Here is a 12,648-nt window from a genome sequence, read left to right as displayed (position 1 = left end):
AGGCGGGCACATGGCTGTCACAGGAGCTGGTGCCCAGGGGACATGTGGGACCTGTCCCGGGGCCGTGCTGTGGCTGGGCCGGTGATCTGACCCCAGCTCGCCCCCTCGGCGACCTTGCCCTCCGTGCCCACCAGTGCCGTCCCCTCCTGTCTCTGCCAGTCCTAGCAATGCCAGCACGGGGCAGCCCCGCCCGTCCTTCCGAGCCGGAGGCAGCCCCTGCCCCGCTGCTCTTCCCCTTTCTCTCGGTTGGCTTGAAAAGGCCTGGCACACCGACCAAGTTTCATAAATACCAACGGAACGATAGCAACCGAACCAAAATAGACGTTTTCCGTGAAGCCGTGGGGACTTCAGCGGGTCTGGAGCTTCGGAAGTGGGCGGCATTCGTCCTCCTGAGCCCACGTTTTCAGGGGACAAGGCCCTCGATAGCGAGCCACCTCCCGCCAGGGAGAGATGGGGTCAGAAACGCTGAGAATGTTCTCCAGGAGAAACGCACATCTCTCCACACCGCCACCACCACCACCACCCGCTCGGAGACGGCCAGACGGTCTGCACAACCTGAAACCTGGGAGGGACGCGCCCGTCTTGGAACCTTCTCCTCCACATGGCTGCGGGGCCCCCTGCGCCCGCGTTTTTGGCATTGGTTGTCATCGTTTTGTGAGACCTCCGTTGCAGGGAAGAAAGCAGCTACTACGTTGTGCATTTCTGTCTTCCGCGAGTGAGCTGAGAGTAACAGCCGCTCCCCTCCGAGGGCTGGAGCTGCTGTGCGAACAGCAGGAGACGAAGCAAAGCGTGTGAAACACGGAGCCGTGTGCCTGGTGGGCAGGGGGTGGAGGAGGGAGCACCGCTCCACCCGCATGGGTTGCAGGCTCGTCGCTGCATGCGTGTGGGGAGCGGTGTGGGCCCGTGTCCCGCTTTCTCTCCTGGCGGGTGTCCCGCGAAGGAATGTTTCTGCAATGGTTCTTGTCTTTCCCTATGACTGTGTGAGAACTTCCCCGTGAGCCTCCTTCCAGCCTGACTGCCCGGCCCAGTGTGCCATGATACAGAAGAAGCCACAACCACGAGGCTGCACCCAGGACCCCTGTTCTGAAGGGTCACCCGGCACCAGTCCTGCCCACAGCTCCCCTCCTCCTCCGGTTATCTCTGGTTAAAAACGGACGGACGGATGCTCGGATTAAACTGAGTCTGAGTGAGGAGCAGGCAACGTTCCTTGGCTCCTGACTCCGGATGGCCCTGGGCAGCCTCTGAAATCACGGCTGGTGCTGGGCTTGGTCCCCAGCAGAGCCGGTTGGTGAGTCTGAGGTGGGGCCTGAGTCTCAGCATTTGTGGTTGCCCTCTCCCCAGCTGGGCGATCCTCCCGTGAGACCCAGGCTGAGAGCCCTGCGGGCCGCGGAACTGACTCGGCCCGGCCGGGCCCTTCTGAGCGCACACGCTGTGGCGTGAATTCGGTGCAGGTCAGGTTACTGGACACCAGCCTCTCATCTAGCTCCCATGAATGTTGGGCTTTGCTAAGTCTGTTCTTCTGCTCAGAGTGGGGTGAAGAGGGGACAGGGCTTGGCCCCAGGATGGGCCAGCTTGTGCAAGGGGCTCATCCTGGACTTTCATTTCCACCTGCAGCAGGGGCATGGGAGGTATGGCCCAGGGTACCCGGCTGGGCAACTGTGGGGCAGCCAGCTGCTAATCACACCTCGGGCACTGCTCAGAGAGGGCACAGACACGATGGTGGGGGCAGCAGCTGGGCCCAGGGCGCTCCATGGGGTCCTGGATGGCCCACCCGCCATTCCAGGCAGGAAGGCTGCAGGAGGGCACGGAGGCTCGGCCACAGTGGCGGGCACTGCGGTGTCAGACGCATAGAAGAACCTTGGCCGACTCCCCGCTCCTGGGGAGAGAACATTCCTGCCCACAGGGCTACCCACCCTCCACTTGTCACCACCTCCCTCCTCCAGAATGCTCGCGGGCACGTTGCCCAGGCAACCAGAAGCCAGCACCAGCCCGCTCGCTCTCCTTCAGTCTCCTCCCAGCACCTGCGGAACCTGTGGAGGAGCAGCCTCGCTCCTCTGAGTTCTGCCTGTGATGTGGGGCTCCGAGCTCCAGCGGATGGGCTCTCAGCCTCAGCCACAGCACTGAGGGCCACGGGGATGCTCGGGAGTGCTCACACGTGCCACGTCTAACATACCCGCTCCCCGTGGAGTCCCGTGGCACCTCAGGGCGTGGGTACTTGTGTTCACCCCATTTCACAGGTGGGGAAACCGAGGCAGAGGGAGTTTATGTGGATTTCCGGGTCACGCAGCACCAAGACTGGAAGTTGGGCCGTGTCCCCGAGCCCCTGGGCCACCCACCACACCAGTGCTTTTTCTGGGACAGTCACCTCCGAGCCTCTTTCTCTTGGGGATAAAAATGGTGGATTCCACCACCTTGGCACGTATGAGCAGACCGTCGGTGAGCCAGAGGGTGTCTCGACACAGCCCTGTGGATGCTTGGGGCTGCCTGAGTCATTGTGGGGGGGGGGGTGTCTGGTGCCAAGTCCCTGGCCCAGCAGCAGAGCCCCCCTTCCCAGTTCCCTATAACCAGAAGTGTGTGCGGACACTGTTAAATGCACCCCCTCTCCCCCTACGGGCATCACCAGCCTAGGTGCATTGTGAGGTGTCCCTGGGGTGCCAGATTACTATCTTCTGCTCTGAGACCACAGGGCCCTGACCGCTGTATAAGGTGGGGAGGGCCCAATGCCCAGCCCAGCACCCCTCGTCCAGGGCAGGGCCACCGCACGGGTTGTCAGGGGGCTGGAGTAACCTTCGTTTCTGGTTAGGGAGGTTTCGTGTTTGCTCCTCTTTTTCTAGTATCATCCGTCTGCAGTCCGGCGCACAGAGACCTCAGGTCCCTGAACCCTGGATTCTGTCCGTGTCCGACGCTGGCTCACTGTGCCCCCAGCCTGGCCCCTCCATTGGCGGTTCTCGTGTTGCCGTTGTCCGGGCCACGAGGGTCTGGGATGAGACTACCCGGCCACAGGTAGGGCAGGGGACGAGTCAGTCAGAGTCCGGCGGCACGTGGCTTTGCCTGATATTTCTCACACAAACTTGACCACAGCTCATACCGAGGTGAAGCTGGTAATTCCACTCGGCCCCAGTGGATTGAGGAGCCCACTTACGGGTGATCTGGACCAGATGGCTGTCACTGTCCTTCCAGCCTGGACACCCTGTGACTCCTGGCGAGGCCGGCATGAGCCCCAGCGAGATGGTTTGGTGACGCACATGTGGGCGTGCTCAGGGTCTTCTCATTCTCCCCTGTGATGACCCGCTCTGCCGGGTGCTGAGCCCACTGCCCGGGAGTGAGCAGGAGCCGCTATCCCTGGTCCACTTGGGCATCAGCATTTCCCAGGCTCAGATCCAGGCATGAGACCTGTTCTCATGGATGCCAAGAGGCCCTCCACATTCCCTGGAAGGACAGTCGCCGGAGAAGTCTTGTTGTTCCAGAGGATTCTATCCAATATGCAAACGAATAGTGCCTGTGCTGGTCCCTCTCCGTGAGTCCACTAGGACATGTGTGCCTGGTGTCCCCTCCAGCCTTTGAGGAAGGAAGCCTGCCAGGTACCCTGAGCACTTTCTTGAAGGGCGGGTGCTCTGGATGGTGGCCGCTCCCGAGGGGAAGTGAGAAGCGGCTCCAACCGGACATCACATGGACGTCAGATGTGAACAGCAGGCAGCTGCCTCTCAGCTCCGTTTTCTCATGAGGAACCTGGATCAGAGCCCGCCTCTCTGAAGAACCTGTGCTCGCCCTTGAGCCAAGCAGGGGAGGTCTCCGCTCCTGAGGCCCAGGGAACGCCCCCTGGTGGTCGGGCACACAGGCTGAGGCTGGTGCCAGAGGTTATTGGGAAGGAGGTAGCTGGCCTTGGGGACTGCACCCTCCCCCCGAGGCAGCGGTGCCGGAGAGCTCCGACCAGCGAGGAGGCGGAAGGGTCTGAGTGTCTGGCTTCACCGTGCCAGGCCCCTAGCGCGCCCCCTGCCTCCCCACCTCCGAAGGTCGGTGTCTCCTGATGGAGCGCACACACGTTGATCGCGAGGAGAGCAGGGCAGTGAGGAAAAGGCCTTCCCCACCTGGAGTTTCACCCTGCCCCAAGGTCAGGGGTTAAACCAAGGCATTCTTGTCCCCCCAGCCGCTGCTTTGGGGTCTGGGGTTTATTCCCAGAAAGCCCTCGATCTCCTGTCTTTGCAACGAGGAAAGCAATGCTGTCATGTTCTAGAAGGTGGTTCTGAGCCCAAACAGATCTCCACGTCGTCTTCCACCCCAGGCTTCCCTCCAGGTCCCCCGGGAAGAGACCCCTTGGGGGCTGGGTGCCCCGGCTACTTCCCGCCAGCCCGCTCCCGGGCGCACTGCACACACAGGGTTTAAAGCAGTGGTCCCCAACCTTTTTTGGGCCATGGACCAGTTTAATGTCAGAAAATATTTTCACGGACCGGCCTTTAGTGTGGGATGGATAAACGTATCACGTGACCGAGACAAGCATCATGTGTGAGTCTTAGATGGATGTAACAGAGGAATCTGGTCGTTTTTTAAAAATAAAACCTCGTTCAGACTTAAATATAAATAAAACGGAAATAATGTAAGTTATTTATTCTTTCTCTGCGGACTGGTACCAAATGGCCCATAGACTGCTACTGGTCCGTGGCCCTGGGGTTGGGGACCACTGGTTTAAAGGAAAAGGAAGTAGTGCTTCACATCCTTACCTTTGTGCCAGGCCATTTCTTCTGACCTCTGGCTTGTTCTGTCCATCAAACAGATGAGCTTGGAAGAGTTTTTAAAAAGTGGTGGGTGCCCCCCACCCACTTTTAGTGATCTGCTCCCAACATTAGCCTCTGGAAATGGGGAGGGCAGTCGATCACTGGAGACAGCTGGCAGACAGGACCTCCGCCAGGTGACCAAGGTCAGGTGAACTGTGAAGAGTCACACCGACAGCAGGAGCCCCTGGTGTGAGGTGATGAGGGCATGGCAGCCTGGGGTTCCTCCTCAGAGCCCACCGCCCAGTCTCACTGTGAGAGCACAGCTGACAACCCCGGGGGAGGGGCATCTGCCGACTACCCGACCAGCCTCCCGGAACTGTCAGCTCATCAGAAACGGGAGGTCGGAGCCCCTGTCACCAAGAGGAGCTGCAGGAGATGTGACACGTTGCCCCGGCTGGGGTCCCGGAAGGCAAGGAGGACGTCAGGGGGAAGCCAGTGAAAGCCAGGTACACTCTAGAGTTCCGTGGATAGAAGCGTGTTTCCGCTTGGGGACGGCAGGCACAGCGTGGGGACGTCGGATGCTGACCCCGGGGCATTGGGACAACCGCACAGGCACTCTGCTCTTGATCCATCTCTGCAACTCGAAAGCTGTTCTAAAATGACAAGTTTATTTAGGCAAATGAACCAACAGACGTGGGCGGGACAGGAAGCGTCAGGACCTGGGGTCCTGCTGAGGAGGTGCTGGGAGAGTCGGCAGGGGCTCCTGGGTCCCCTGAGCCCCAGGTGCAGGGACGTCCCGGTCTGTAGTGGTGGGGGGAGGGGGTACATCCAGAGAGGAGCATGGGCCACGAGAGTCAGCCATCTGCTGGAGAAGCGGCTCTGTCTCTGCCATTTGAGCCCCCAGAGTCATCCCTGCTGTGCCTGTCAGTTAACATCCCACGCGCGTGACATCGTCTGAGAAGGTGAGAAGAGCTCAGGGCCCGCCAGCTGCAACCATCTCGTGTGAAGGCTACAAAACCTGGGCTAGCAGAGTGAGAGCAATCAGCCCGCGGCCCCTCTGTCACACGGCATCATTCCCATGGTGGCTTGTGTCCTGAGCCAACGGAAGACAAGCCCAGGAGCAGACACTCTGGGGACAGGGGTTTTTCCCAGTCATCTGGTGCTAGGGTTGTATATGGGGCACTCGTCACTGCCCCTGGCAGGACCAGGGTGGATGGGCCCCTGGCTGGACAACTCTGAGGTCCCGGGTCGTCCTGGAGATTCCGGGATGGCCTCTGTATGCAGCCCCAGGGCTCCTGCGTGAGCTCTGGACTCCAGCCCGGACTCGCACCTGGGGCTCCAGCAAGTGGATACAGCTGCCCCCTCGGGTACACAGTGCCGCCGGAGGTGGGAGAGATGTCTTTGTCTTTCTTAATTGACAGTGACTCTCTTTGGTGACAGAAATATACAAAAGGTATCAGATTGAATCTCAATTCACGGAATCTTATTAAGCCGTCCTCAGGAAAAGAGACTTCAATAAAAATTTAAAAGGAGAGCAGGCAGAGAGCTTGCAAGCTAGAAAATGAGGTGAGATGGAGCCCGAGTTCTCTGTTTGTTTGGAAGCAATCGGTGGGTGGGGCAGGGGGCAGGCTGGGGGAGCTTGGTCTTCATTTGAAAGTCTGTGCTGGGACCTTGCTGAGCAGGATCCTCAGGGCGGTGACCTCGAGAACAGCGCACATGGATGCATCTCAGGTCTCTGCTGTGGGTACATTGCAGCTCAGAGGGGCCGGCTCTGGCCTGGGCGTCCCCTGCAATGCATGCTGGGTCGGTTTCTCCATGACCTTTGCACAACGTCTGCTTCTTGAGGTATAACTTACATATTCTGACATTTGCCTTTTAAATGTGTGCTACCAGTCAAAGTACGTTAGAAGGTTGTGCAACTGTTTCCCCTATGAATTCCAGAACAGTGCACCGCCCCTAAAGACACCCTGACTCCTTGCTTCCAGCTCCTGGCACCCTCTCATCCGCTTCCTGTTTCTGTGGATTGGCCAGTTCTGTGACTGGCTTCTGTCCCCTCTCATCCTGTTTTCCAGGGGTCAGCAGTTCTTGACCCACAAGTGGGACGGATCCTCTTCTCTTTACCCACTGATGGGCGCTGGGGTGTTCCTACTTTCCACGATCAGGGATAATGCTTCCGGAACTCCCACGGATGCCTTTCTGTGTGGACTTGGGCTTATGCTCGAGAGTGGAGTTGCCGGGTTTGCCAGCCACGACATCTCTGAGGAGCCACCAGCTGTCTTCTATTGTGGCTGCAACATCCTGTGTTCCCCTCGCCACGTGTGAGAGTTCTCGTGTCCCCACACCCCTTCCCCCAGCACGTGGAAGAGCCCGTCTTCCCACCTGTAGCCATTTTGTGGGTATGAAATAAGGGCTTGTTTTTAAGGGTTCTGGGCGTGCCCAGAGTGTGAGGGAGCCGGCACTGTCTGCTCTGTGACCCAGCCCATTTGGTGTGTGCACACGGGCTTGGACGGTTAGCGGTGTCACCATTGTGGCTGAGAGGCTTCCATGACAATGTGTGAGGTCCTCTGCTCACTCGAGGGGTGGCTGACCACACTGGGGTGCCTTCCCGGGTGCCAACCCTGTGTGTCCCAGCTGCTGGGGATGGGGGGCAGCCTCTGCCCGGACTTGTCACCTGCCCCGCCTTGCTCCCTCTGTCGAAGCGAGTCTACCACTTTTGGAAGTACAGAACCAGACTCGAGGAGGAAAACAAACCAAGCTCTCCAGCCCTTGCTGTTGGCTGGCTTTTCTGCCAAAGAGCTAGGCGGCTGGGTGGAAATGAGGGGGTTTCTATGGTAACCAATGACAGCTCACGGTTGGTGGGAAGTGACAGAAATATCTTGTGTGTGAAGTTATGCGGGGCAGGCAGGCAAGCACAGGCTTAGGTGCCACTGTTTAATTTCCTGGGGCCATATTTCCCCAAGAGCTGACGGTGGGCAGGCTTACTGTGGCTGCTCTTCCTCAGCCAGCCTGGGGGGGCCTGGTGGGTCCTGTTGGCTCCTGGAGAGGACTGATGAGGTCTGGTGAAGCCTGGGGGAGCCTGCCAGTTGCCACTGTGCCCTCTGGGCCGAGGCACCACACCTGCTTGAAGCAGTGTCTCGTTCCCCTGAGGGCCAGGCTTCTGTCTGAATCGAATGTGCGGAGTGCTGGGAGAACCAGAGGCCCCAAACCCTCGTCCTCACAGAGTCGGCTGCGGCCGCACTGGAGCAGCCCTGAGTGTGCACACGGGGGATCCGCACCAACCTGAATCCCTGTGCGTGGAGACTGGGCCACGGTCCCTGCACCGGGCCTGGCCTGCTGTGCAGAGGAACTGTGTGCTGGCAGAAGTGGGTACGGGGCCATTAGCATAATGAGCTGTTCCTAATTTCTGCAGCTAAGCACTTTTGTGCTGATGGCAAAACTGGGGCCTTATTATTTGGGGATTAGTCTTTTTTTTGGTAATTAGCACTCCTGAATACAACTTGTTTCTTCCTTTGAACCTCCAGATGACCTGCAGAGACTAGCACTTGCCTAAGTGTCCAGGAGAGAAGGGTCAGCCCTGGGGGGCGGGGTCAGTGTGGAATGAGGGGGACACACCCATGGCCACCCGCACACAAACAGGCACACTCTCCTACTAGCGCACACGCAGCCGGCACCCACACGCACCCACTCATTCACACTCAGTGATGCACTCCACCTCGTTTGTACACTCAGTTTCACACTCTGACATATACACCAAGCCAGTCTCACACACTCACACAGACATGCAAGCCCGAGACACGCTCCCGTGCACACACAGGCAGTGACTCACACTCGCTCACTGATACAGTTCCTCTTAAAGCCACGCTGCACCTTGTAAAGGGAAACTGCCCAACTCCACTTCCCCGGACCGGTTCGGAGCAACCGTTCCAGCTGGTGGCTTCACGCACCCCACAGCCTCACCCACCCCCACCCACGACCGTCACTAATGTTCTGTCAGTTCTGCCGGGTGAGGCTGGTGATGTGTGCTGACATGGAACGGCACCTGGAACCGGTTCTCAGTTATCTAAGCAGGTGGGTGAGGGTGCGTGGGCCGGGTCCCCACACCCTTCTGCGGGGCGGTCCCTGAGCTCTGGATTTCAGGTGACACTCGGTGAGCGCACCTGGAAGCTCATGTCACCCTGAGAGGTGGCCAGGCTATGTGGGGTCGGCCCTTCTCGGGCCTCCAGGACCTCAGGGGTGGAGAGGAGGGTTTCGAGGGAGTCCCAGATGGCTCACCCGGGCAGGGCTGGCGCCTCTGTGAACTTCCCACAGGTCGCCAGCAGCTCGCATGTTCCTGAGCCAAGTCCAGAGAAGGCCTGGAATAAGAAGCCTCCCCAGTGTAGATATCTGAGGCCGCAGCCTGCTCTACCGCGTGCGCGTTCGGCTGAGATACGAGGGGGAGGTGCAGGTTTGCAAAACACAGAGCCAGGCTGGTGGCGGCTCGACACGTGCCTGGCCTTGTGCCACATGAGGTCCGGTGGCCCATCGCACTGAGAGTGGCCAGCTGTCCCTCCAGACCCCAGCAGAGGCGGCTGCGTGGGGAGGGTCTCCACCTTGGGTGGGTGGCCTTGGTGACCTAGAGGAAAGCCTACTCAGGGACGGCCCTGCCGTCCCCTCCCCACACATCCCGGTTGCCTCTGTTTCATTCTGGGCGTTTTTAACTAAGTGGGGTCTTTGAGGCCAGCCTCTCAGCTGCCAGCTGGGGGCTCGGGACTCGGGTTCTATCTGTGCCGTGGACGGTGGTGACGCACTCGTCCAGCGCAGCGCCGGCTCCTTGGAGCGATGTGATGGGTGACGGCGCAGGCTGGGAAGCTGCTCTCGTGCGCACACGCGTGGCCGGGACTATTCTTTTTAAAAAGCTGATTAACAGATCATGCTGAATAGGCCTTTGAAGTAAACTAATGAAGGGTTTCGGTTTCCCCTTTGAAGTGAGAATTAATGCTCCCTGCCTGGTGGTGGGCGGGGCAGCGGGGGTGGAGAGACGCCCCCGCAGCGCCAAGCACCCGCTGCATTGACCCTCCTCTCTCTCTTCCACGCAGTTTCATGTCCATCCGCTGGCCGGGCTGCCCCCTGGGAAGCCATGCTTGGATACTGATAGCCATGTTTCAGCTCGCCTTGGACCTGCCTACGTGTGAAGCCCTGGGCCCCGGCCCCGAGTTCCGGTTGCTACCCCGCCCATCGCACCGGCCGCCCCGCTTGTGGAGTTTTAAGAGTGGACAGCCGGCTCGGATCCCGGCACCCGTGTGGAGCCCCCGCCCGGCCCGCATGGAGCGCAGTCACGGGCAGATGCAAAGTCCTCGTGCCAAACGGGCGCAGAGACCCCGGGACCAGGTGGCCGTCCTGGTGCCCAAAGGGGGGCTTGCCAAACCCCCAGCTGCTGCCAAATCTGGCCCTTCCCTGGGCACCTCCTCCTCGTCGTCCCCCACGGTGGGCAGCGGCGGGGCTGCCTCGGACCAGCAGGCCCTGCTGAGGAGAGGGAGGAGGCAGCTGCAGGCGGCGGGGTTCGACAGCTTCGACTTCCGCGGGGGCCGGCCCACCACAGAGACAGAGTTCATCGCCTGGGGGCCCACGGGCGAGGAGGACGCCCTGGGGTCCAACACGTTTCCCAACGGCCCCACCACTGTCTTCAGCTTCCCGACGCGGAAGACGACGGTGGCCACGGCCACCACCACCACCACCACCATGGCTACCACGTCCATGATGCTGCAGACTCGGGGGGTCACTGTGCCCCTGGACCCCAGGAATAAGATCCCGGTTGGGGTTAGCACAACGGAGCCTTCCACCGGTCCCAGCAAAGGCAGTGGCAAAGACACCAAACCCCCACGGATTCTGGGGGAGACCTCAGGTAGGCCCCCTCTTTTCTGGTTGGGGTTTGTTGGGCTGTGGCGTTTCCTAGGGGCGTGCGTGGCCTGAGAAGGGGACTGCTGAGCTGTGCTCAGGTGAGGTGACGTTTGGTGGGACGGTGAGTCCCTGTGGCAGAACCTAAAACAAAGGCCAAAAGGGCCAGGGGCTGGGTGTGGGACCGCTGGAGAGGCAGACACTGTGTGTCCATGAACTTGCCCTCGCGGGTCTGCTGGCAGATGACGTGGAGGCAGAGAAGGAAGAGCCACAGCCACCTTGGCGAGTGGGAGCTACAGGCCTGGACGTGGCGTCTGTGCCCGCTGGGCTGTGCGAGGGGCTGTCTCGTTAGAGCCCCGTGTCCCAGGGTCCGCTCGGGAGCCAGATGTGGGCGCATCTCCCTGAGTCGAGGGCCGTGGGTAGTCTTCAGGGTCCTTCCAGGCTGTGGCTCTGTGGATGCCACCTTGCCAGGCGGGCCCGGAGTTCGAAATTACGTTAGACAGAAGGGGAGACTGAGGCCGGAAGGGAGGAAGGGCTTCCCGTTGGGTAGGCTGAGGCTTCACCAGAGGAACTCGGGTTGGGGAGTGTCATTTCCTTGGAGGGGTTTGGAGGATGGAGATTGGAACCAGTGGCTCCGGGTGCTCTGCCTCTGCTGCTCCGGGTGTGTGAGGGCCGTGTCCGTGCCTTGGCTGTGTGCTGTCTCCTGGGGTGTGCTTTGCTTTTGCTTCTCCGCCTGCACCCTGTCCTCCCCTTGCTGCAAAAGGAGGAGCTCTTAGAAACCTCCCAGACAGGGGAGGGGGATGCATTTGGGGCAACACTAGAATCTATGTAAACATAATAAATTAAAATCAATAAAAAAATAAAAAGAAAAGAAAAGAAACCTCCCGGGCCCAAGCCTGTCCCTCCAACCAGACCCACCAGCAGGTGCCCCACCTCATGACCGGAGGAGACAAGGTCAGAGGAGGGGACCTCTGTGTCCCCACCCGCCTCAAGCTTCCTTTGTGTCTCTGCACAGGCCATGGACCATGCCCCACTGTGACTCAAGTTCATAGGTTGAGTCTGTGCATGCGACAAGCAGCTGTACTTGTTAACTTGGGGAGAGGAGGTCACATGATGTGCAGGCCTGGAGCATAGAGGGAGGGGGACCCCAGGCAGCCCCCTCCACCCCCCGGTTGGCTTCTGCACTTCCTAAGGGTTTGGGCTCTGCAGGTCCAGGGCAGTCCTCTTCAGAACCCAGGGGAAGGAGAACATCGCTCCTTTGGGGGTCTGTCTGCGGCACACTTGCCACGATTTCCTTTGCACTTGACCCCTGTACTAGTGCCTGCGCCCTGGCTGGCCGACCAGCTGGCCAACCTCAGCCAGTCGTTGGACAGGTTTTCGTAGAGTGGGTGGCTTTGTTCCGTGGCCTACTTTCTCCATTCACCGGGACGGGAGAGCAGCGCTTCACCTCCTGAGCTCCTCTTCCCTAGAGAGCAGCATCTCAATGAAAGCGAAACCCAGCCCTCTTCTCAGTGCTGAGGACAGGACGGGACCGGGCCAGGCCGGGAGCTTGGGTGCACCACAGGAGCGGGTCTGCAGGGCCGACCAAGCACAGCCCCCACCCCAACCCCCACCCTGGGGGGCCCCCGTCCGGAACCTGCGGCTTCACGGGCCTATAATCCATCGTCTCTGAGCCCAGTGCTGAGAGCAGTTGACAAAGCATTCGTTTCACCCTCAATAAAACTCGTGAGCCATCCTGGTGATGGAACCGAGTGCTTCGTGCAGTTCCTGTTGTCTCCTCCGCACACATCACGTAGGATGTAGACACAGACGAGCAAACAAGCTCTCGTTTGTTCCGAATTACATTTGTTACCCCTGAGGTTAAATGCCGGAGGACAGCGTCGCAAGGCCGCACGAATTAATTCGCGGTGCCCGGGATGTTGGTAATCCAGCTCGACAGACGATTTTCTTGGAAAAGATGTATGGTTCTTCGTCCTATAATCTGGTGTGACATTAATTTGTTTAGCAAAGCAGATTTTAAAGGGGGGGGTGGTGGCGGTGGTGAGGGACAGGAAGACGTGTG

At 59.7% G+C, this 12,648-nt stretch overlaps 1 protein-coding gene across 1 annotated transcript in view; it reads left to right on the top strand.

Moving 5' to 3' along the window:
• Positions 1–12,648, top strand: part of AJAP1 (adherens junctions associated protein 1) — a 96,811-nt gene that overhangs the window by 37,621 nt on the left and 46,542 nt on the right. Inside the window, exon 2 of the mRNA XM_066265187.1 lies at positions 9,788–10,593. Within this exon, the coding sequence (XP_066121284.1) occupies positions 9,788–10,593 (806 nt within the window). The remainder of the gene's footprint in view (positions 1–9,787; positions 10,594–12,648) is intronic.

Source organism: Saccopteryx bilineata, chromosome 3 (genome assembly GCF_036850765.1).
Source record: "Saccopteryx bilineata isolate mSacBil1 chromosome 3, mSacBil1_pri_phased_curated, whole genome shotgun sequence".
In the NCBI taxonomy this organism is placed as follows: Eukaryota; Metazoa; Chordata; class Mammalia; order Chiroptera; family Emballonuridae; genus Saccopteryx; species Saccopteryx bilineata.
The sequence above is the reverse complement of the archived record's forward strand: the minus strand, read 5'-3'. Positions and strand labels throughout refer to the sequence as shown.